The following is a 25,096-nucleotide window of genomic DNA, read 5'->3' as shown; positions in this document are numbered from 1 at the left end:
CAATATCACTGAAAAAAAATTATTGTCGAACCGCAAGCGCAAGTTTAGGTACAATGCGCTTGTTTACATCAACAAAAGATCGTGTTTTCATAAAAATCATCACATTAAAACCTATTAAATTATAAATACCAAATGTGAAGTGACTTTAAAAATGTATTCGATCAGGAAGTCAATGAAAGAAAATTCATCGACGCCCAAGCGGCGCCGTCTCGGCATGTCAAAGATTTTGCGGTCGCCAGAATTCTTAAATAAAAAGAATCTAGATGTGTTTTCGGTATGTAGTCCGAAAAGTGTACAACTACTGAAGCAAACAGAGCGTTGTGAATCTCCCCCGCTTCCTTGCAACCAAATAGAATATTTGTGTGACTCCGGTAACAATAGCTCAACATGTAGTGAAATACCATGCTCGCCCGGCGTTTTGAACAGCTCCGTAGTGAGGGATATTGAGAACTGGGATTCTTTATTAGTAACGAAAGTTTCGACAACGCAGAATTTGGCAGAAATTGAAGATATTTCTGATGACATGTTCTATTCAAGATTAGAGCAATCATGTAACGACGAAATCCTGACATTGCGATGCGAGCAGCATTTTCGAGAGAATATCGAAGAAACTTTCGCAGCTGTTAATGACTCTATTTATCAGAAAGTTCACAATCAAGAGGCTAAAGATAGTTTATTTGAAACAAAAGATTCCTTTTTGCTGGATATCAAAGAAACTTGTATATTAAATGAAAATGGAAAAGTTAAAGGGATAATGTCTGACAATGTAGATCATTTCTATGGCTTACCGGCTAAGACAAAGAGTTTTTTCAAAAGTTACAGGAATATTGAGAAATTTTATGGTAAGCATTTAGTATTCAAATTTATTGTTGTACATACCTACATGAAAATTTTGAAATAGCCTTTATTTCAGATAAGTATTTTGTAGTACATTTCATTTTGTTGTTAACATATATATATAAGGACTGTTCAGTTTACTAAGCGGACACTCTTACACCTCTTTTAATCGGCGAATTTAAAATCAATTGATGTACAGCTCATAACAATATAATTAACAATCCCTTATTTATCAATTGCTACATATTTGTTCCCATAATAGTCAAATATTTTTCCCGAAGGACCGAACAAATTTGGAACATAGCAAGTTAGTTCTGCAATAAGGATGCACAGGCTAGTATTCACTGCGAAAAATCGTAAATATGTACAAATTTTCCAAGTTAAACGTGAATAAAATTATTAAAACATTTGCAGAGCATCATATGCTTGAAGATTTTACAAAATCCCGGCACGGAAGCGGCCCGGCCAATCCAGAAACAAAAGTATTGTCATGCGGCTGTTAAAATCAATAAATTACTTATCGGTTCGCGAAATTCCTAAGACAGCAGGCGTTAGAGTAGGCACAGATTAAAATATAAGAAGTATGTACAATAAATGGACCCATAGAAAGAAAAAAATGGACAAAAGAATTACAGAGCAGCGAAAGCAATCGAAAAAAAGAAGCGTCAAACTGTACTACATTTTACATTAAGATAAATTTCGTAGCATTTTAATGGACAACGGAAAATGCGTAAAATGTTGCTGTAGTACGTTACCAATGGCCCTGATGCTACCATGCCGTTGTAGAAGATCATATATTCGACGAGGAGAGTAACATCAAAATTGACCAATTCATGAAGAAAGTCCTTGTCTGGCAGGCAATTGGTTCCTGTGGCCTTAAAAAGTTTGTTCTATTTTGCGACATGAACTTTGGTTGCGACATTTACAGAAAATAATGCATCTAATAACGAGTACTTTCCGTCTATCAGACGCATAATGTCACCTCTTCATTTCGGCCTGATTTGGCAAGTGCCCACTATGCTGGTCAGAAAGTAAAGCTACTGAATTTGAAAAACATTGATTTCGTTCAAAAACAAGTCAACTCATCTAATTGCCCGGAGCTCCACTCCATCGAGTGGCACTAGACCAATGTGAAGATGCACTTAAAAAAGGGTAGATGAGAAGCTAAAACATTGAAAGAATTCCAACGAATGTTGTTTACAACTTGTCAAAAAGTGTCAAAAATTTATGTGCAGGCACTTGAACGGCGCAACCGTGTAAAAGTACGAAAATCTTACCGATGTTATTATATTATACTATATTTACATTAAAATGTTTTGCGTTGGTTTCCGTTTTTATTATATTTATCTAAATAAAGCGATTCCAGAATTAGAAAAATGTAATTTATACTTTTTTGTGTGTCCGCTTAATAAAATGAACAGTCCTTATATATCTAATCTAAATTTATATCTGTATGCCTTTTGTAGGCATGAAACTTTTGTACATGAAAATGGAAAACAATTATAACTAACAGTGAATATTAGTTGTTCTTGTACTCACAGTCACAGTACCAATCAAGTTGAAAACGATATAAGTTTAATTCTTGTTTAGCTAGTAGGCCAAATGCATGTACCCACTTTAAGAATGAAATACTTATTCTTAAAGTGGGTATGCACTTTTGCAGCTGTATGTACATATTTTTAAATCATCTGTGAATGCTAATCGTTATTCATATATAAAATTAAGAAAGGTATACAAAAATTAGTTCTTCAAGCTCCTTTGCTGATGCATTAAAACACCCTGCTTCTTTTATTTCATCAGATTGGCAAGAAGAGTGTCTAAAGTTAGATGCAATCAGAGAGAGGCGTAACCTAATTTATGCCTTACCAACAAGCGGGGGCAAGACGCTGGTAGCGGAGGTCCTAATGCTGCGTGAGGTGCTCAACAACAAGAAGAATGTGCTGTTCATCCTGCCGTTTGTCGCTATTGTGCAGGAGAAGGTAAGTTGACAAGAAAAAATTGATACTGATAAATTTCAATTATGCACATCACATACCATCTCGGAGTAATTAACAATGGAGCCGCCATTAACAGGCGTTCCCCTCTGTCGAAAATAGGCGGCCAATGGTCAACCTCATGTCAACCATATGTATGGACTGACGTTTATCTGACATGACGTACCTATACATTTGATGTGCCCCTCCCCCACAAAAAACGGCAGACTATTTTGTACCGAAAATTTTAGACATGGCGTCTCCGTTGGTTATATCCTCCAAGCATACCATCATGAAGATATTGATAATTCAATTTATTAAAGTGATTTACCAATTTTCTATTTAATTTTCCGTTATGGGTAGGTTCCACTCTAGTAAGAAACATACTGAACCTATTTTTAATGAATTATGATTCTGATTGATATCCTTTGATAATATGTCTGGAACTTTTATTTTGCCATTCTACAGATCTGGGCACTTTCCCCATTCGCCGTCAACCTGGACTTCCTAGTAGAAGAGTATGCCGCAGGCAAAGGCCACATTCCCCCGAAGAAGCGCAGAAGCAAGCACAGCATCTACATAGCAACAATAGAGAAGGGGCTGGCGCTGGTGCGGAGTCTGATCGAACTTGGCAGGCTGAATGAGATCGGACTCATGGTGGTAAGTTTTTTTTACCTTACTGTTCCAAAAAAGGCAATGTCACTTTTGGGCTATTTCACAAAATATATAGATAATTAAGTGACCTATTTAATTAATTAATTTTTATTATTGTATGAGACTTAGTTCTGAAGTTATGTTTTTCAGCTGTGAAAGAGGCCACCAGGCATGACAGAAGCGTGAATTAAATTGAAACTATTATATTAAATTTCAAGTCACCAGATGATGCTGTTATGATTACATCGAAAGCGTATAAGTTAGTTTAGTTGTCTTCTTTTCTATATTATTTTATGATGAATTGATGACCAAACCCAAATTACTACAGTATGAAGGCTGATAATATGTCATTGTATTGTATGGTACTTGTAGGTAGACGAATTGCATCTGATCGGCGAAGCGGGTCGCGGAGCCACGCTCGAGACTCTGCTGTCCACGGTACTGTTCGCTAACCGTAAGTTATATACTTGCAAACAATTCAAGAAATTATATACTGATAACAGATTTTGTGGTTTGGTCGAACGCAGCCCTACGGTCCACCGACCGAGCCCAATAGTGACACTACGATTGGCGCGACCCGAACGGTCAGAGGAGGATCGCCCGCCGTTACTGCGTCGGAGTGTAATTTACTTGAAGCTACGCCTGTTTTTCGTGTTTTATGTATTAAATCCTTTATTTATTGATGTATGGTGTTTTCTCTCTTAATAATACCTAATTGTAAGCCCTGTGTGTATGTGTCTATTTTGATATTTACAGTACTTATAACAACAATGGTCCACAAAATACTAATAGTAATAAGGATGAAGGATTTGGGACTAGGTTGCCGGCTTCGGAGAGAGGGTGAAGTCATTTCTCACCTTCTGTACATGGATGACCTCAAATTATTTGCACCAAACAACCAGGACCTGTCGGAGCTACTGAATCACGGAAGTCTTCAGTAGTGCCATCAACATGGAGTTTGGTGTCGATAAATGTGCGGTTATTCATGTACAGCGGGGGAGGGTTGTAAATTCAACAAATTTACAACTGTCTGAGACAATGTCTTTCAGATCTATCTCTGAATCAGAAACCTATAAATACCTTGGTATGTCACAGTCGTTGGGTGTTGAGGACGAGGGTATTAGACGGTCGGTGAAGGAGCGCTTTTTCAGTCGGCTCACAAAAGTCCTTAACAGTCTTTTGTCAGGAGGCAACAAAGTGCGCGCCTTCAACGCCTGGGTAATGCCCCTACTCACATACTCCTTTGGCATACTAAGGTGGACTCAGACCGAGCTGGACGCCCTGGATCGGAGGGTCCGATCACTGCTCACCACACATCGCATGCTACACCCACGCTCGTCAGTTATGAGATTGTACATCCCACGTAAGTGTGGAGGCCGAGGCTTCCTAAACGCCAAGGATCTCCACAACCGTGAGGTGTACAGTCTCAGGAACTATTTCCTTAACAACGAGTGTGGGATGCATCGTGATGTGGTGGTAGTGGATAGGAACCTCACGCCGCTCTCCTTGGCAAACGAGAACTGGCGCAAACCTGTGGTACTAAGTACTGCGGTACGCAAGGCGGCATGGGAGAGTAAGGTGCTACACGGGCGGTTCTACAAGGCCCTCACGGGACCCGATGTGGACCTGCTCGCGTCGGTGAACTGGTTACGATTCGGGGACCTCTTCGGAGAAACCGAGGGTTTTGCCTGTGCAATTGCAGACGAAGTGATGATGACGAACAATTATCGGAAATATATCCTGAAGGACGGTACACTCGACATTTGTCGGGCATGCTGCCGTCCCGGAGAGTCACTCAGGCATATCATTTCCGGTTGTTCTCATCTTGCTAACGGCGAGTACTTGCACAGACATAATCTCGTAGCCAGGATTATTCACCAGCAACTTGCTCTTCTATATGGCCTTGTGGACCGCGAAGTACCGTACTACACTACAAGTACTCACCTGCGCCTGTTCTCGAGAATGGTCGTGCCACGCTCTATTGGGATCGATCTATCATCACTGACAGGACTATTGTAGCCAATAAGCCTGATATTGTGATAATAGATCGTTCGCAACGTCGGGCCGTGCTCGTTGACATCACCATCCCCCATGATGAGAATCTCGTGAAGGCCGAGAAGGACAAGTCCAGTAAGTACCTAGACTTGGCTCACGAGATAACCGCCATGTGGGATGTTGATTCGACGATCATTGTCCCGATAGTACCAACATCTTGAGAGACTCTCGCTAGGTGGTTGGATCAAGGGACAGATGCAGAAGGCGGTGATCTTGGACACGGCGCGGATAGTCCGCCGGTTCCTCTCTCTGCAGCCCTGACCACCGGTAGCTTGGGCCTTGCCCCGCTGCTGGCGGCACCCTAGGTTAGGTTTTTTATAATGTGTTTATATGTATTTTTTATTGTTTTGTAAGTGTTTTTATATTTTACTTTTATATACATATTATAAAAACCTAGCCTAAGAAAAATGATGAATAAAGGAATAAAATATAATGAAAAATTATAATAAAAATTAAATTAAATTACTTAAATGAACTTAGGCAACTGAAGCCAGGGGGCTTTAAATTATGTAACAATGTAATATTTCATCATCATCATCTCGGCCACAAGACGTCCCCTGCTGAACATAGGCCTCCCCCTTCATAAATAAATGTAACATTTATAGAGCACGAATTTGTCTTTTTATTTTCATAAATACCAGCGGCGAGTATCGAGCTCACAGAGAAAAGGAAAGCTTGCCTACGAATGTTTGGCTCTTTCTCACCATTAAGTATACCACTTTCTTGTGTCAAAATGCGCAGAGGGTATCCAGATAGTGGGCATGAGCGCGACCATCGGCAACCTCCCGGCGGTGGCCCGCTTCCTGCGCGCCGACGTCTTCCAGCGGGACTTCCGGCCCGTCACGTTGGACGAGTACGTCAAACTGGGCTCCACACTGTATAAGATCAGCGCAGGCGGCGAGGCGGAGCCCGAGAGGGAATTGAATTTCAATGTGAGAACCATTATAATAACACTACTAACTTCTTCACGCCCTTCGTTTGCATGAAATAAATGCTTCTATAGTAAATTTCCACCCCCTTAAGGGCCGATTTTCGTAACATAAACCACGTCTACTCCCGGCTATATAAATCCTGCACTAGTGTGAAGAGGTGACAAACAAAAAGACCGACGTTACTTTAGACTTTATTCAAGTGCTAGAGTCCGTCTTAGACAACTTTGCCTCGGCTTCAACAGAACAGGGAGTGTCATTATAAACGACATATTTTGATATAAAAGAGGTCATTGTCATTGCCACACTTGTTCGTTGCAAGTGCCATGCAGACTTAGCTTGGTCCATCTCTAGGAATGTTTACTATAGTTAGTTTTCATTAAATTGCTATCATGCGTTACTTCTAACCTTTCCCTTGTTCCCAGTACACGTCAGCGGCCACAACCCTCGACCCTGACTGCGTGGGTGGGCTAGTCTCCGAGGTGGTGCCGTCCTCCTCCTGCCTCGTCTTCTGCCCCACCAAGCGGAATTGCGAGAACGTGGCCAATCTACTGTGCAAGCTGCAACGCAAGTTGGTACAATAAACGTATAAATAACTAGCCCACGGTACGATGAGTAAGCAAGTTGTCATAAATTGTAGCATTTGGATTTGACCGGCCTTTGTTTATCAAATGTTGATGTTTGATAATCCAGCGACCATAAATATGTGGCGCTGTACCAATAGCGCCTCTTCAGTTATCAAACTGGGGCATGATTTTTCTATTACCTACAATCAATGAAATTTTACTCTCAAGTCAATGTTCATTATTTTTTTATTATAATGATTTTTTTTAAATATTCCTTTTTTATTTTCAATCAAAGTTTTTGTCTATAGAGAGATGGCGTTGCACCGAACAGCGGAGCGCCAATCGTTAGAAGCGGCGCTGAAGGCCGAAGGCGCGGCGCCGGCGCTCGCGCGCTCCGTGCGCTACGGCGTCGCCTACCATCACAGCGGGCTGGCCAGCGACGAGCGGACGCTACTGGAGCAAGCTTTTAGGTAACACATTTCTCCCTAACGCCCTTTCATTGAAAGATATTAAAAAAACGTGACATAAATGTATCAATGCTTAATTATGTAGAGTTATATGCACACATATATTTTACAAACATACGATGTTTTAAGGAACCGCATGTGTGTGTGTGACACTTACGACCGCTATTGCGGTATTTTATCACACGGTTTGCAATTGACATTTTCATACTCGAATGAATAAACCTGATTCCCAAGGTCGGGCGTGATATCGGTGTTGTGCTGCACGTCGACGCTGGCGGCCGGCGTCAACCTGCCCGCGCGCCGCGTCATCATCCGCGCGCCGCGCGTGGGGCGGGGCTTCATCACGCTCGGCGCCTACCGCCAGATGTGCGGCCGCGCCGGCCGGGCCGGGGTCACGGACTCCGGTAACATGTCTATACATACAACCTGCCCGCGCGCCGCGTCATCATCCGCGCGCCGCGCGTGGGGCGGGGCTTCATCACGCTCGGCGCCTACCGCCAGATGTGCGGCCGCGCCGGCCGGGCCGGGGTCACGGACTCCGGTAACATGTCTATACATACAACCTGCCCGCGCGCCGCGTCATCATCCGCGCGCCGCGCGTGGGGCGGGGCTTCATCACGCTCGGCGCCTACCGCCAGATGTGCGGCCGCGCCGGCCGGGCCGGGGTCACGGACTCCGGTAACATGTCTATACATACAACCTGCCCGCGCGCCGCGTCATCATCCGCGCGCCGCGCGTGGGGCGGGGCTTCATCACGCTCGGCGCCTACCGCCAGATGTGCGGCCGCGCCGGCCGGGCCGGGGTCACGGACTCCGGTAACATGTCTATACATACAACCTGCCCGCGCGCCGCGTCATCATCCGCGCGCCGCGCGTGGGGCGGGGCTTCATCACGCTCGGCGCCTACCGCCAGATGTGCGGCCGCGCCGGCCGGGCCGGGGTCACGGACTCCGGTAACATGTCTATACATACAACCTGCCCGCGCGCCGCGTCATCATCCGCGCGCCGCGCGTGGGGCGGGGCTTCATCACGCTCGGCGCCTACCGCCAGATGTGCGGCCGCGCCGGCCGGGCCGGGGTCACGGACTCCGGTAACATGTCTATACATACAACCTGCCCGCGCGCCGCGTCATCATCCGCGCGCCGCGCGTGGGGCGGGGCTTCATCACGCTCGGCGCCTACCGCCAGATGTGCGGCCGCGCCGGCCGGGCCGGGGTCACGGACTCCGGTAACATGTCTATACATACAACCTGCCCGCGCGCCGCGTCATCATCCGCGCGCCGCGCGTGGGGCGGGGCTTCATCACGCTCGGCGCCTACCGCCAGATGTGCGGCCGCGCCGGCCGGGCCGGGGTCACGGACTCCGGTAACATGTCTATACATACAACCTGCCCGCGCGCCGCGTCATCATCCGCGCGCCGCGCGTGGGGCGGGGCTTCATCACGCTCGGCGCCTACCGCCAGATGTGCGGCCGCGCCGGCCGGGCCGGGGTCACGGACTCCGGTAACATGTCTATACATACAACCTGCCCGCGCGCCGCGTCATCATCCGCGCGCCGCGCGTGGGGCGGGGCTTCATCACGCTCGGCGCCTACCGCCAGATGTGCGGCCGCGCCGGCCGGGCCGGGGTCACGGACTCCGGTAACATGTCTATACATACAACCTGCCCGCGCGCCGCGTCATCATCCGCGCGCCGCGCGTGGGGCGGGGCTTCATCACGCTCGGCGCCTACCGCCAGATGTGCGGCCGCGCCGGCCGGGCCGGGGTCACGGACTCCGGTAACATGTCTATACATACAACCTGCCCGCGCGCCGCGTCATCATCCGCGCGCCGCGCGTGGGGCGGGGCTTCATCACGCTCGGCGCCTACCGCCAGATGTGCGGCCGCGCCGGCCGGGCCGGGGTCACGGACTCCGGTAACATGTCTATACATACAACCTGCCCGCGCGCCGCGTCATCATCCGCGCGCCGCGCGTGGGGCGGGGCTTCATCACGCTCGGCGCCTACCGCCAGATGTGCGGCCGCGCCGGCCGGGCCGGGGTCACGGACTCCGGTAACATGTCTATACATACAACCTGCCCGCGCGCCGCGTCATCATCCGCGCGCCGCGCGTGGGGCGGGGCTTCATCACGCTCGGCGCCTACCGCCAGATGTGCGGCCGCGCCGGCCGGGCCGGGGTCACGGACTCCGGTAACATGTCTATACATACAACCTGCCCGCGCGCCGCGTCATCATCCGCGCGCCGCGCGTGGGGCGGGGCTTCATCACGCTCGGCGCCTACCGCCAGATGTGCGGCCGCGCCGGCCGGGCCGGGGTCACGGACTCCGGTAACATGTCTATACATACAACCTGCCCGCGCGCCGCGTCATCATCCGCGCGCCGCGCGTGGGGCGGGGCTTCATCACGCTCGGCGCCTACCGCCAGATGTGCGGCCGCGCCGGCCGGGCCGGGGTCACGGACTCCGGTAACATGTCTATACATACAACCTGCCCGCGCGCCGCGTCATCATCCGCGCGCCGCGCGTGGGGCGGGGCTTCATCACGCTCGGCGCCTACCGCCAGATGTGCGGCCGCGCCGGCCGGGCCGGGGTCACGGACTCCGGTAACATGTCTATACATACAACCTGCCCGCGCGCCGCGTCATCATCCGCGCGCCGCGCGTGGGGCGGGGCTTCATCACGCTCGGCGCCTACCGCCAGATGTGCGGCCGCGCCGGCCGGGCCGGGGTCACGGACTCCGGTAACATGTCTATACATACAACCTGCCCGCGCGCCGCGTCATCATCCGCGCGCCGCGCGTGGGGCGGGGCTTCATCACGCTCGGCGCCTACCGCCAGATGTGCGGCCGCGCCGGCCGGGCCGGGGTCACGGACTCCGGTAACATGTCTATACATACAACCTGCCCGCGCGCCGCGTCATCATCCGCGCGCCGCGCGTGGGGCGGGGCTTCATCACGCTCGGCGCCTACCGCCAGATGTGCGGCCGCGCCGGCCGGGCCGGGGTCACGGACTCCGGTAACATGTCTATACATACAACCTGCCCGCGCGCCGCGTCATCATCCGCGCGCCGCGCGTGGGGCGGGGCTTCATCACGCTCGGCGCCTACCGCCAGATGTGCGGCCGCGCCGGCCGGGCCGGGGTCACGGACTCCGGTAACATGTCTATACATACAACCTGCCCGCGCGCCGCGTCATCATCCGCGCGCCGCGCGTGGGGCGGGGCTTCATCACGCTCGGCGCCTACCGCCAGATGTGCGGCCGCGCCGGCCGGGCCGGGGTCACGGACTCCGGTAACATGTCTATACATACAACCTGCCCGCGCGCCGCGTCATCATCCGCGCGCCGCGCGTGGGGCGGGGCTTCATCACGCTCGGCGCCTACCGCCAGATGTGCGGCCGCGCCGGCCGGGCCGGGGTCACGGACTCCGGTAACATGTCTATACATACAACCTGCCCGCGCGCCGCGTCATCATCCGCGCGCCGCGCGTGGGGCGGGGCTTCATCACGCTCGGCGCCTACCGCCAGATGTGCGGCCGCGCCGGCCGGGCCGGGGTCACGGACTCCGGTAACATGTCTATACATACAACCTGCCCGCGCGCCGCGTCATCATCCGCGCGCCGCGCGTGGGGCGGGGCTTCATCACGCTCGGCGCCTACCGCCAGATGTGCGGCCGCGCCGGCCGGGCCGGGGTCACGGACTCCGGTAACATGTCTATACATACAACCTGCCCGCGCGCCGCGTCATCATCCGCGCGCCGCGCGTGGGGCGGGGCTTCATCACGCTCGGCGCCTACCGCCAGATGTGCGGCCGCGCCGGCCGGGCCGGGGTCACGGACTCCGGTAACATGTCTATACATACAACCTGCCCGCGCGCCGCGTCATCATCCGCGCGCCGCGCGTGGGGCGGGGCTTCATCACGCTCGGCGCCTACCGCCAGATGTGCGGCCGCGCCGGCCGGGCCGGGGTCACGGACTCCGGTAACATGTCTATACATACAACCTGCCCGCGCGCCGCGTCATCATCCGCGCGCCGCGCGTGGGGCGGGGCTTCATCACGCTCGGCGCCTACCGCCAGATGTGCGGCCGCGCCGGCCGGGCCGGGGTCACGGACTCCGGTAACATGTCTATACATACAACCTGCCCGCGCGCCGCGTCATCATCCGCGCGCCGCGCGTGGGGCGGGGCTTCATCACGCTCGGCGCCTACCGCCAGATGTGCGGCCGCGCCGGCCGGGCCGGGGTCACGGACTCCGGTAACATGTCTATACATACAACCTGCCCGCGCGCCGCGTCATCATCCGCGCGCCGCGCGTGGGGCGGGGCTTCATCACGCTCGGCGCCTACCGCCAGATGTGCGGCCGCGCCGGCCGGGCCGGGGTCACGGACTCCGGTAACATGTCTATACATACAACCTGCCCGCGCGCCGCGTCATCATCCGCGCGCCGCGCGTGGGGCGGGGCTTCATCACGCTCGGCGCCTACCGCCAGATGTGCGGCCGCGCCGGCCGGGCCGGGGTCACGGACTCCGGTAACATGTCTATACATACAACCTGCCCGCGCGCCGCGTCATCATCCGCGCGCCGCGCGTGGGGCGGGGCTTCATCACGCTCGGCGCCTACCGCCAGATGTGCGGCCGCGCCGGCCGGGCCGGGGTCACGGACTCCGGTAACATGTCTATACATACAACCTGCCCGCGCGCCGCGTCATCATCCGCGCGCCGCGCGTGGGGCGGGGCTTCATCACGCTCGGCGCCTACCGCCAGATGTGCGGCCGCGCCGGCCGGGCCGGGGTCACGGACTCCGGTAACATGTCTATACATACAACCTGCCCGCACGCCGCGTCATCATCCGCGCGCCGCGCGTGGGGCGGGGCTTCATCACGCTCGGCGCCTACCGCCAGATGTGCGGCCGCGCCGGCCGGGCCGGGGTCACGGACTCCGGTAACATGTCTATACATACAACCTGCCCGCGCGCCGCGTCATCATCCGCGCGCCGCGCGTGGGGCGGGGCTTCATCACGCTCGGCGCCTACCGCCAGATGTGCGGCCGCGCCGGCCGGGCCGGGGTCACGGACTCCGGTAACATGTCTATACATACAACCTGCCCGCGCGCCGCGTCATCATCCGCGCGCCGCGCGTGGGGCGGGGCTTCATCACGCTCGGCGCCTACCGCCAGATGTGCGGCCGCGCCGGCCGGGCCGGGGTCACGGACTCCGGTAACATGTCTATACATACAACCTGCCCGCGCGCCGCGTCATCATCCGCGCGCCGCGCGTGGGGCGGGGCTTCATCACGCTCGGCGCCTACCGCCAGATGTGCGGCCGCGCCGGCCGGGCCGGGGTCACGGACTCCGGTAACATTACTAATATGCATACAAAACAGACGCTAAATTGTTCTCCATTCAATTATCTACAATTTATAGTTGTTGAAGTGAGTTGCTAGGACTTCATTTGCAAGTTATGAGTTGCGCAAACCTTGCAGATGACAGACGTGCCGCCGCGCGGACCGCTCCGCCTATTCGTAACAAAATAAATATTGTTATGGTAAATTATTAATTAAAAAAAACCTTTTAGGCGAAAGCATAATAATCTGCAGCGCCGCGGACTGGCCCGAGCTGCAGTCGGTCCTCCGCAACGGTCTGCCGCCGGTCGTGAGCTGTCTCCCCGACGCGTGCTGCGGCCTCGTCCTCAGCGGAGTGGCTCTGCAGCTGGCGGGCACGAGGAGCGAGCTTCGTGGGCTGTTGAACACCACGTTCATGGCTACGAGGTTAGTAGATACCGGCGCTACTATACATATGGTGCTCATGAGAATTGTGGTCCTCATTGGAGTGGCTCTAGTGTTGGCAGACACGAGAAGCAAGCTTCGTGAACTGTTGAAAACCACTTTTTAACCGACTTCCATTTCATAGAAGGAGGAGGTTCTGTATTCGGTTGTGGCTATGTTGTTTTTTTTCTATGTACGTTCACCGATTACTCCGTCATCAGTAGTCCGATTTGAGTAATTCTTTTTTTGTTTGAAAGAAGTTACCTCTCAGTTAGTCCTATTTTAATTTGGTTCTGTTCTCCTCAATTTTTAAAGGCACATGCATGGTGGTTTGGGTGTTTTCTTAAGCATCTCGAGCATTTTCTCCCGATAACCACCACTTTGATGCAGTAGAGCTGATGATGATGATAATGATGATGATTTTTTAAATGTAGTATGTTCAGCGATTACTCCGGCACCTGTGATCCGATTTGAGTAATTTTTTTTTTGTTTGTAAGGAGTTGCCTCCAAGGTGTTTCCGTATTAGTTTTGGTTCTGGTCTGATGATGGAATCCATGAGGAATTGAGGGTACTCCTCAGTTTTTAAAGGCACGTGTAAAGTGATTTCGGTGTTTTCTAAAGTAACTCGAGCATTTGCTTCCAAACACCGCCAATTTGATGTAGTGCAAGTGTAGCCTTACCACGAGTTTGACATGGGCATATTCGCTAATTTAGCGACGCTAACGTCTTCGTAACTTCTTTTTATGCATCTCGCTCGCACTAATATGCCAGTACGAGCGAGATGCAAGGAAAGTAAGTTACACACACGCTAGCGAATAAATCAATGTCAAACTCTTGGTAAGCTGGTAAGGCTAGGTACTGATCGGGGGTTAGGGTTAGGGTTAGGAGTTAAGGGGTCGGGGATTAAGAGGTCGGGTAATGGTGGTTGAAGGGGTGCTGGTTCAGGGCCGAGGGGTACATGGATCAGGGGTTGATACGCTGTGAGGTTGAGTGATCGGGGGGGTTGAGGGATTGGGTCAGTGGCGGGGCGGAGGATGGATTTAGTGTATTGACACAGTGACAGGAATATAATTTCCCAGAAGGAGGACTCGAGAAAATTACTGATTACATATTTTTTAAAGTAGATACACGAATTTAGTGTTAATCATGATGTTGTTTTTCATTCATGCGTCGCGCTCTTAACAATGCGTTAAAACTAAAAATAAAAACTTATTACAAAAAAAAAGAAAACCGACTTCAAAAAGGATGAAATAAAATATTATCCTTTTTAAGTCTATGCGTTACCAACTGATATGTTTGAAGTCGGTGCCAAGCCAAGTAACAATAACAATACCAGACAATAATAATCAGCTCAGAGTTGGGCAAAATGTAATCGACTGACGATTAACGATTAAAATTAACCGACTTAATCGCGAGCAACGATTAAAAGTGACGATTAATTAATTTTAGTCGAAAAGCTCCGACTAATATTGTCACGATTAAATTAATCGTCGACTAATTACCGGCGATTAATTTTTTTAATCGATTAATTAGTTCGATTAATTTTCTCTCGATTAATTTTAGCAATACATATGGTCTTTTTAACCGACTTAAAAAAAAAAGGACGAGGTGCCTAATTCGTCTGAAACATTTATAAATAATATAAGTAACAGACGAATTTTTATGTATGTTCACTTGGAGACTATTAATTTCGACCGTCTTCGATAGGATATTATCCGTTCGATGTAAGTAGTAAGTAATTACTGCATTGACAAGTTGAAACCTTATAGAAAACAACTGATAAGTGGTAAATAATGTGTTTGCTCTTTCATACACATACGTCGTTCTCTTTCTAATTTTTATGCCTGCGCTACAAGCCCTAAACCCTTACCTAGAGATGCCGCGCTAAGTTATCCGCATTATTATAGTAACCAATGTAACCATCTTATATTATTGAAGCACATTTATAACACTGGAATGGTTTTTAATGTGTACGCAAGAAGTTTTGATTTTTAGTTACATACAAAAATGACCACCTGTCTACTTTCAATCGAGAGTTAATCGAGAAATTTAATCGATTAATATTAAGATTAATTCAATTTCAATCGTATGTTAGGTCGACTAAATTAATCGCGATTAAATTAATCGCCGATTAATTTTGACGATTAACTTTTTTAATCGATTGATTAGTCGACTAAAAAGTTAATCGATTAATGCCCATCTCTTTAATCAGCTTTATGGCTATACATCCCATTAGAACTGTATATTAATAACTAAGTATTATAAATGTGTAAGTAATTCTGTCTGCCTCTTTGTCGCCTTTTCATGGCTAAAAACTGAACCGCTTTAGGTGAAATTTGGCCAGAAAGTAAATTCCTTGAATTGTTTTATATTTTGAAATGTAGTCCTCTGAATAAGGGATGGGAAATAACTTCAGTCCCAATCCCACGCTTGCGTGCCGACAAACATGGTACGGACTGTGCCAAGAAGGTTTGGTCGTGTGTTCTTAGGTACAGTCGACGTCAAAGATATATTTACACTTTTGCACCTTACTCCTTTGTAATAAGACGAAAAGTGTAAACATATTTTTAACGTCGACTGTACCTACAGAAAGTACGTCCATTGTCGTCGTGTATAGCAATCCAACGTACATCATTATCGAATCGCACCAAAATCATGGTATGCTTCAAAAGTTGGCTTGGCACCGACTTCAAACATATCAGTTGGTAACGCATAGACTTCAAAAGGATAATATATTTTTTAATACAGTTGCTCAAAAAGTGCTACTTTACGTAGCTGTTTAGCGTGCGGAAAGTTGGTTATCTCGAACTAGTGCTTTTTACTTTTCCAATTTTTTTTAAATTTATACTTGTTCCAATTCACGACTACTTATTGATGAGTGTTAATATTAGTTTCCTTTAAACGTCGTAATCAGCATAAAAACCTACCGTTAATGTAAGAATACGAAAAATATTACATATTTCATATTTAATTACTTACCTCTTCATCATTATAACACGTTTATTTTTTAATATTCAATATTGAAAATTCCGTTCTTAATAAGTTGACTGAATGGAACGGAATAGCTGCCAAACGCCCATAGATATAATATACTTAAAGACGACGTCTAACCGAGCTGTCACTGTTACCACTTTTGTTTAGTGTACGATTAACAATGTTTTTCTTATTTTTTCGCAACTGTATTAAAAAACGTCGTTCGATACACGTGCGGAAATGCATACCTTCCGCACTAGCATCGAAATGTACTATTTTTTCATCCTTTTTGAAGTCGATTTTCTTTTTTTTTGTAATAAGTTTTTATATGTTTAGTAGTGGATTGTAGACTCTTGATTGCGCATATGAATGGTGTATTCCCAACTGTCCCCGCTCCTTGAGTCTATTACGGACAGAGGGGGACAGATGGGAATATTTTCATGCGCATATTTGATCCTGGGAACTGTCACCGACTTGCCTAATTTTCAGCCAGTGAGATTAATTGCCTAATAGGTTACTACCTAACTCGCTAAAAATTAGCAACTCGGAAATAATTATTTGTTTTACAAGGGGGCAAAGTTATTGTTTAACCGCTCATGCTAATATTGATACCCGAGCAAGCGAAAGATTCGAGCGTAGCGAGTGGATCTAATAATCGGATCTTGAGCGTTGCGAGGGTTTTGCCCCCGAGTGAAACACAACATTTTTCACCACACCAACCCGAAGCAAATATTAAATATAAAATATCAAACAAAATCAAACCAAATCAAATGAATGTTATTAAATATTTATCATCCAACATCATCATTTAAAAGTCAATTCTACCAGCAAACGTAAGAAAACAACTCAAAATTTGCATTTGATTACTTTGCCTCACATGTGAATAAATTGCAACTTTGCTATCAGTTTTTGAAGAGCAAAGTAACTATGGTAAGCCTTTCCGAGCTGGTGTGGTGAAAAAGTATTTTTAATACAGTTGCTCAAAAAGTGCTACTTTACGTAGCTGTTTAGCGTGCGGAAAGTTGGTTATCTCGAACTAGTGCTTTTTACTTTTCCAATTTTTTTTAAATTTATACTTGTTCCAATTCACGACTACTTATTGATGAGTGTTAATATTAGTTTCCTTTAAACGTCGTAATCAGCATAAAAACCTACCGTTAATGTAAGAATACGAAAAATATTACATATTTCATATTTAATTACTTACCTCTTCATCATTATAACACGTTTATTTTTTAATATTCAATATTGAAAATTCCGTTCTTAATAAGTTGACTGAATGGAACGGAATAGCTGCCAAACGCCCATAGATATAATATACTTAAAGACGACGTCTAACCGAGCTGTCACTGTTACCACTTTTGTTTAGTGTACGATTAACAATGTTTTTCTTATTTTTTCGCAACTGTATTAAAAAACGTCGTTCGATACACGTGCGGAAATGCATACCTTCCGCACTAGCATCGAAATGTACTATTTTTTCATCCTTTTTGAAGTCGATTTTCTTTTTTTTTGTAATAAGTTTTTATATGTTTAGTAGTGGATTGTAGACTCTTGATTGCGCATATGAATGGTGTATTCCCAACTGTCCCCGCTCCTTGAGTCTATTACGGACAGAGGGGGACAGATGGGAATATTTTCATGCGCATATTTGATCCTGGGAACTGTCACCGACTTGCCTAATTTTCAGCCAGTGAGATTAATTGCCTAATAGGTTACTACCTAACTCGCTAAAAATTAGCAACTCGGAAATAATTATTTGTTTTACAAGGGGGCAAAGTTATTGTTTAACCGCTCATGCTAATATTGATACCCGAGCAAGCGAAAGATTCGAGCGTAGCGAGTGGATCTAATAATCGGATCTTGAGCGTTGCGAGGGTTTTGCCCCCGAGTGAAACACAACATTTTTCACCACACCAACCCGAAGCAAATATTAAATATAAAATATCAAACAAAATCAAACCAAATCAAATGAATGTTATTAAATATTTATCATCCAACATCATCATTTAAAAATCAATTCTACCAGCAAACGTAAGAAAACAACTCAAAATTTGCATTTGATTACTTTGCCTCACATGTGAATAAATTGCAACTTTGCTATCAGTTTTTGAAGAGCAAAGTAACTATGGTAAGCCTTTCCGAGCTGGTGTGGTGAAAAAGTATTTTTAATACAGTTGCTCAAAAAGTGCTACTTTACGTAGCTGTTTAGCGTGCGGAAAGTTGGTTATCTCGAACTAGTGCTTTTTACTTTTCCAATTTTTTTAAATTTATACTTGTTCCAATTCACGACTACTTATTGATGAGTGTTAATATTAGTTTCCTTTAAACGTCGTAATCAGCATAAAAACCTACCGTTAATGTAAGAATACGAAAAATATTACATATTTCATATTTAACTACTTACCTTTTCATCATTATAACACGTTTATTTTTTAATATTCAATATTGAAAATTCCGTTCTTAATAAGTTGACTGAATGGAACGGAATAGCTGCCAAACGCCCATAGATATAATATACTTAAAGACGACGTCTAACCGAGCTGTCACTGTTACCACTTTTGTTCCTACGATTAACAATGTTTTTCTTATTTTTTCGCAACTGTATTAAAAAACGTCGTTCGATACACGTGCGGAAATGTCATTCTTCACTCGTCCCGAGTCTTGCCACTCGCCTGCGGCTCGTGGCAAGATATCTCGGAACTCGTGAAGTAATGACATACCTTCCGCACTAGCATCGAAATGTACTATTCCGAATTTTCCGGCAGTACATAAAGAATAAGAAAGCCATTTATGGCTCCGGCTTCCTTAAAACATTTTGTATGAACTTAAACGCAACATATTACCATATACGCCATTGCCATAGAGATATGGGTACCATCGCCCACACTGTTAACTGTCCATCGCGCGGTGGACCTTCTTACAAAATGCAAAAGGATCACTGATGGATAGTTAACAGTGCTGCTGTTTGTACAATAAAAAGTTGGATATTGTTACAGCTCAGAAGTGGACATAAAGAAAATATGCGACGAGTCTATCCGCTCGCTCATACAGACCGGCGCCCTCGACGTCGGACCGAGGATAGTCTACAGCGATAGCAAACTGACTGTTAGTAAACTAGGACGGGCGGCTATCAAAGGTATGTCTTTAAATGTCTGCACAGGTCTAGATTTTTTTTTATTAGGTATATCTGGATTCAAATAATTATAATGATGTTTATGACTGATACATAAGATACATTCTAAGATAAAGCCTGAGTCTGCCAGAATTAGAAGGAATATTACCTCTAGTTACAAATCTTTCCCAGTTTTCTAATAAGAAAATCCATTGACAACTTTAATTAGTTTATCAACCAACTTTGGAGTTGCTCGATATTTTCTTGTTGGTGCTAGGTTATTTCAAAATGTATTATTTTGTTGAAACAGGTTGCATGGAGCTCTCAGTAGCCAAACAGATGCTGCAAGATCTAGAATCAGCGTCTCGCGGCCTGGTACTAATGGGAAGCTTGCATTTGCTCTATCTAGTGACACCACACGACGCGGCCGGCGTGAGGCCAGACTACAGGCATTACTATTCGCTGGTAACACAATTTTCAGCTAAAAGTTAGTTTTGATAATACAATTCTTGGTGGATTTAATCAATGGTGGTACGTCGATCGTCCCTTTTAGGCAATCATGAACTTCTCAAATTAGGCGAATTGGTGGGAATCGTGTTCTATGCACGCTTCGTCACTGGTACGTATTCCCTATATCTTTCCTGGTACGTATCTTTCCCCGTTTTAGTCACGTGGGGCGAGAAGTTTCTTCACCATCTGTCCCCGTGTTTAAGATGCAAATGGTAATGAAACTGTTGTTCTAAGAGGGGACCGGGAACACATGGAAATACACCATATTGTTTTGTAAAATTTAAGGTCACCATTAAATGAATTATATAGGTAGTTATTGTGTGCCGTTTCAGTACTGCAACCTGGACGAGGACGCTGTGCAGACGGCGAAGATTCTCGGCATCACCGAGATGAACGCCATCCGGATGATGACTGGCAAACCGATCACGGTACGTGGCTTTATACATATTTTCTTGTAAAGCTGAAACACTTTTGATATCGTTATTCATAACTTAAATCTTGACACGATTTTCACTCATACGTTAAGTTCACGTTTCATAAGTGCTCGTGATTAAGTCCCGTTTCAGTTTTAAAATTATTAATAATTTTGTCAACAGAACGTATCTGAAAAAGTTCTGTGCCGATTTTACGTGGCCTTGATGCTGTACGACCTGTGGAAGCAGGTGCCCTTCCACGCTGTCGCAGACAAGTGAGTCATTTATTTAATATTTCGGATATCCTCGTTTTACGTTGTGATTATCATTCACAACATTTTTGACCTTTACCACAGTATAATAAAGAGTACTAACGTACAGTATGGACACTCCCTGCCTCCCGTTGAAAGTGCCGCCCACCCGCTCTCGGTTACCTCACAGTTACCGGCTGGCAAGGCCGCGACGACGCGGTGCGCAGAGTGGAGGCCACGTAAAATATTCAAATATTAAACAAATATTTACAAAACCTATCAGATCACACTGAAAACAATATCTATATGAACAAAAAAATCATGTTTTCAACTTACGTAATATTTTGGTGGCCTGATTTCCTTACAAAAATTTTGTTACTTCGTTTATACTGATTCAAAATAAGAAACTATTGTATAAATCGAGCTTAGATACCCACCTCACAGCATAATACGATTCTTATTTATTAATAATTCGTGCAATGAGTTTTGAGTCACTGAGGTCATCGAACTTGACAACAAAATGGCGAGAACCCTCGCACGTCTTATCTCACTCACACACGCATAGTACGCGTTCACCTACAAGAGCTTAGCTGTGCGCGTAGGAACGCGTTTGTTTCATACATTTGATCGCCAGTGTCCGGGGTGTGCCTTTACGCTCAGTATTCCCATCTGTCCCCGGTTCGGCCAAGTTCGCATGCAGCCAGGAGATTGAGACGGGTGATGCTGGTTCGATTTCTTTGTTATTGTTTTGTTAGTATCTAAATAATTATGTTTTAGATACTGCGTGTCGCGCGGGATCGTGCAGACTGTCATGGCGTCCGCCGCAGCTCTTGCGTCGAGCGCCACGCGCTTCTGTGAGGAGCTGGAACATCTGTGGACCTTCAGGTATATTGTGTTCTTACCACACCCTCCGCATATTTTTGGTGGGCACTTCGCCCGTGTGCAATTAGTTATACTATTTTGTATTTTTATGACTATTCATAGTAAGATAACAGCCTAGAGGTAGAGACTCGTTGCGACATTCGTTATTGCCCGTCCCATATTGAGATGCCCTCCTCCAATTTAGGAAGGCTTTAAATCTTCTCGGGCAGAGTGTAGAGTTAGAATTGATATAGCTTTATTTGACGTTCATTAGCGTATTTTAATATGCCTACTTGTAAATAAACTATCTTTATCGATGTTCGTCCATATGTAAGGCTCCATTTCTACTCATAACATGTTCGCAGGGCGTTGTTCAGCGAATTATCCCCTCGCCTGGCGCACTGCGCCGCGCCCGAGCTCAGCCAGCTCATGGAGCTGCCGGCCGTCAAGAAGGTAACACGCATTACTGTCTGTCCCCGACACCCCGACTCCCCGTCCGACCTGACCGCGGGGACAGCTCGGGATAGTATTATTTCTATCCCACCAAAAACATTCTGTAAAAAACTAGCCAAGTCTCGATGCAGCTGCTTGTTTATCTCTAAAAAGTAATGAAATCTAGACAAAGTCGTGCCAAGTCTAAGGTTCCTTACTGCGATTTCTTTATTATTATAGTTAATGTTGTGTGACTTGGCCGTTGAAGGGTACACAAGGGTACAAAACCAGGTGCTCCACGACACCATTGCACCAATCTGTCGCCAGAACCGCTACCCATTGACGATGGAAAATTGCCACTTGGAAAACGTTGATTCAATAACCAGTCAATTGTAAGCTTGATAAAGCTGCGTATTTCAATAATACTTATGTATGGGCGAGCCTGAAACAAACACTTCTTTTTGGTGCAATGGCAGATTGGTGCAATGGTGTCATGGAGCACCTGGTTTTGTACCCTTGTGTACCCTTCAACGGCCAAGTCACACAACATAAACTATAATAATAAAGAAATCGCAGTAAGGAACCTTAGACTTGGCACGACTTTGTCTAGATTTCATTACTTTTTAGAGATAAACAAGCAGCTGCATCGAGACTTGGCTAGTTTTTTACAGAATGTTTTTGGTGGGATTTCACTTCTTTTTGTAGAAACGTGGGCATATTGATTTATTTTATTAGATTTTCTTATTTAACACATTTTTTTTTCTTTTTAGGAGTAGTTTTTTTATTATTACAAATCTTTCTTTTCTTTTTTTCCGGTTCTGATTCTTGTACAGTAGCAACAGTTTTTCGTATTGCCCATTCATTAAATCTAATAATTAAATAATAATCAGTAATCCGTCACTAATCATCATATAATGACTTGGCAATCGCACATAATGCTTTACTCGTACCGTACTCGTAAATATGTGTAATGCTCAAACTGCAATTAGCGCTAGCGTTATGTTCAATTAGAATTATTTTTAATAGGTGACGATGATCCTTTTGTCATTATGCAGCCGTGCGATGGCCAAGTCATTATACGTATTACAAATTAAAGATATCTTATTGATACGGTTTTAACACCCCCTGGCACTGATTAAAATAACCGACTTGGTTTCACATTACATCTCAAAACTTTTTTGAAGTAAAAGCGTTGCGAGACTTGCACCTTTTTACATGTAATGTTTTTGATGGGATCTCATCTCTTTTTGTAGGCAGTCCTTCTTTTCGGGTACTCATACCCATACTATGTATACACATATCATAACTAAACATATCTTCATTCATACTCACATCGTACATCGTAGTGTACCTTTACTTTACTTTACCTACTATTTGTAGGAACTGCAACAGTAACTTTGTAATATCATATATTTATATGGGATTACAAACTTACTTATGCAGTTCTTAGATCTTTAAAACGTGACTGATATTGCAATATTTTTAGGTTTTCCCTTTATGTGGCCATTAAACCCTAACTCTGTACCAAATTTCAGCTCTCTGAGTTTATGGGAAGTACTAGTTCTATTCTGATGATCATGAGTGAGTTTCATAAATGCGAAACTTTGCTTTCGCTTAACTTCGGAACTAAATGAGCTACAGACTTGAAATTTTGGATTTTAAGTATGTGATTATAGCTTACTGGATGACCAAAATTTCTGCGTTCTGGTCTTATCCAGAGGTTCTCAAATAGGGGCCTGAAAATGCGGCGAAATGGTTCCAGTAAAGGATGGTACGGCAGTGTTTGCTTCGCGCTCGACTTGGCGGGGGCACTGCCGTGCCCCCTGATTTGTAACCTTAGGCACAGTTACGAATTTCCAGCGGGAACAGAATTTAATTTCCCGCTGTGATCATGGCAGATGGAAAAGATTCATTTCCATCTTGACCCCGTCAATGATAGTTGGGACAACGAAATAATTCTAAACTACTCCCAAATATTTAATTTGAAGATAATGGTGCATTGAAGTCTCACATATTAGCAAAACTATTCACTACCACTATTCTGGTTCGTCGATTAAAACTATTAAATGGTCAGAAAAGGTAGGAAAACTTACAAATGGACGGTGTATGTTTTAAAGAGTTAGTATTGCAGGCGCGCGCGCTGCAGCTGATGCGCGCCGGCTTCAAGCGCGTCGAGGACCTGGCGAAGGCTTCAGTCGACCACCTCGCAGCGTCCGTCGCCCATCTCTCGAGGTCCGCCGCCACACACCTCGTGAGCGCCGCTAGAGTATGTATACAACACTACACTGGAACTGTACTACAGCTTCGTAAGCTTGTCCTATTTATAGGACAATCATAATATGATTGTAATACGAATTCGTATCAAAAATTTATAACTGCAATTCGACGACAATAATTACCTATTTCGTGAATCTGTGGAATAATTTATTTTAAATACGGCTAGAGGTAGACCAAGATAAGTCTGCAACCATTTTGATAGCACACGCAGTGCAAGTGTTATTTTAAACGTTAAACTTCTATGAAATTATGACGTATAAATAACACTCGCACTGCTATTAAAATCGTTGCAGACTTTTCTTGTTCTAACTCTAACATGGTACATTTTAATGTACCTAATATTACTGTACTTTTCAGATGATGTTGATCGAGAAAGTGGAAAACTTGCGCGCAGAAGCCGAAGATGTCATGGAAGAGTTGAAGGTGTAACATAAAGTCATAAAATTATGTTCCTATTATAATAAGTTGCCATCTATAATTATATATATCCATATCCATATATAGGAATAATGAACTAGAAATTTCCATCTTCCACATTATAGTTCTACTATTAAGGTGTGGAGGTATGGAGTGGTTTTGGTTCGCTCATATACTTTCTACGGGTATAACCTAAACGAAATAAGCCTTTTAAATATTCTGAAATAACAACTTAGTTGTGCCTTTAAATGACTATGAATTGAATGGTTATGTATTATGGTTGTGAAAAAAATATTATGTAATAATATTTGCATTAAAATAATAATCTTAAGAATTAAGTAAAAATTAGTAAAGACTGATCGATAGTGAGTAGTGAGTTACTTTGTGTTAAATAATTGCTAATGTATTAAATTAAATCTAAATATAATAAGTGACTAATATTAAGTGTTATTTGATTGAGAAAATATATAAAGATGCATATCATTAAGATTGTTTCATTTCAGTACCTTAACTTTGCTCAACATTATTTAATTCCTAATTATATGAGGTAGGCAACCATAGTAAAGAATAAAAGTGGGTTGAATCAACTTTTTCCCGTCGCTTGCTGCCATGGTTACCCG

At 45.9% G+C, this 25,096-nt stretch overlaps 1 protein-coding gene across 1 annotated transcript; it reads left to right on the top strand.

The window, feature by feature from the left end:
- LOC134666843 (helicase POLQ-like) lies at nucleotides 1–24,911 on the top strand. The gene is made up of 17 exons (XM_063524159.1): nucleotides 1–842; nucleotides 2,638–2,816; nucleotides 3,279–3,470; nucleotides 3,837–3,918; nucleotides 6,261–6,451; nucleotides 6,874–7,019; nucleotides 7,323–7,484; nucleotides 7,716–7,885; nucleotides 13,038–13,230; nucleotides 19,200–19,339; nucleotides 19,626–19,780; nucleotides 20,158–20,253; nucleotides 20,422–20,513; nucleotides 21,267–21,374; nucleotides 21,716–21,803; nucleotides 23,914–24,048; nucleotides 24,417–24,911. The coding sequence occupies exons 1-17, from the start codon at nucleotides 152–154 to the stop codon at nucleotides 24,486–24,488; spliced, it is 2,892 nt and encodes a 963-aa protein (XP_063380229.1). The 5' UTR covers nucleotides 1–151; the 3' UTR covers nucleotides 24,489–24,911.
- The last annotated feature ends 185 nt before the right edge of the window (nucleotides 24,912–25,096 follow it).

The sequence above is a fragment of the Cydia fagiglandana genome, chromosome 8, assembly GCF_963556715.1.
Source record: "Cydia fagiglandana chromosome 8, ilCydFagi1.1, whole genome shotgun sequence".
NCBI lineage: Eukaryota > Metazoa > Arthropoda > Insecta > Lepidoptera > Tortricidae > Cydia > Cydia fagiglandana.
Note: the sequence above shows the minus strand (reverse complement) of the source record. Positions and strands in the feature narration are given on the sequence as shown.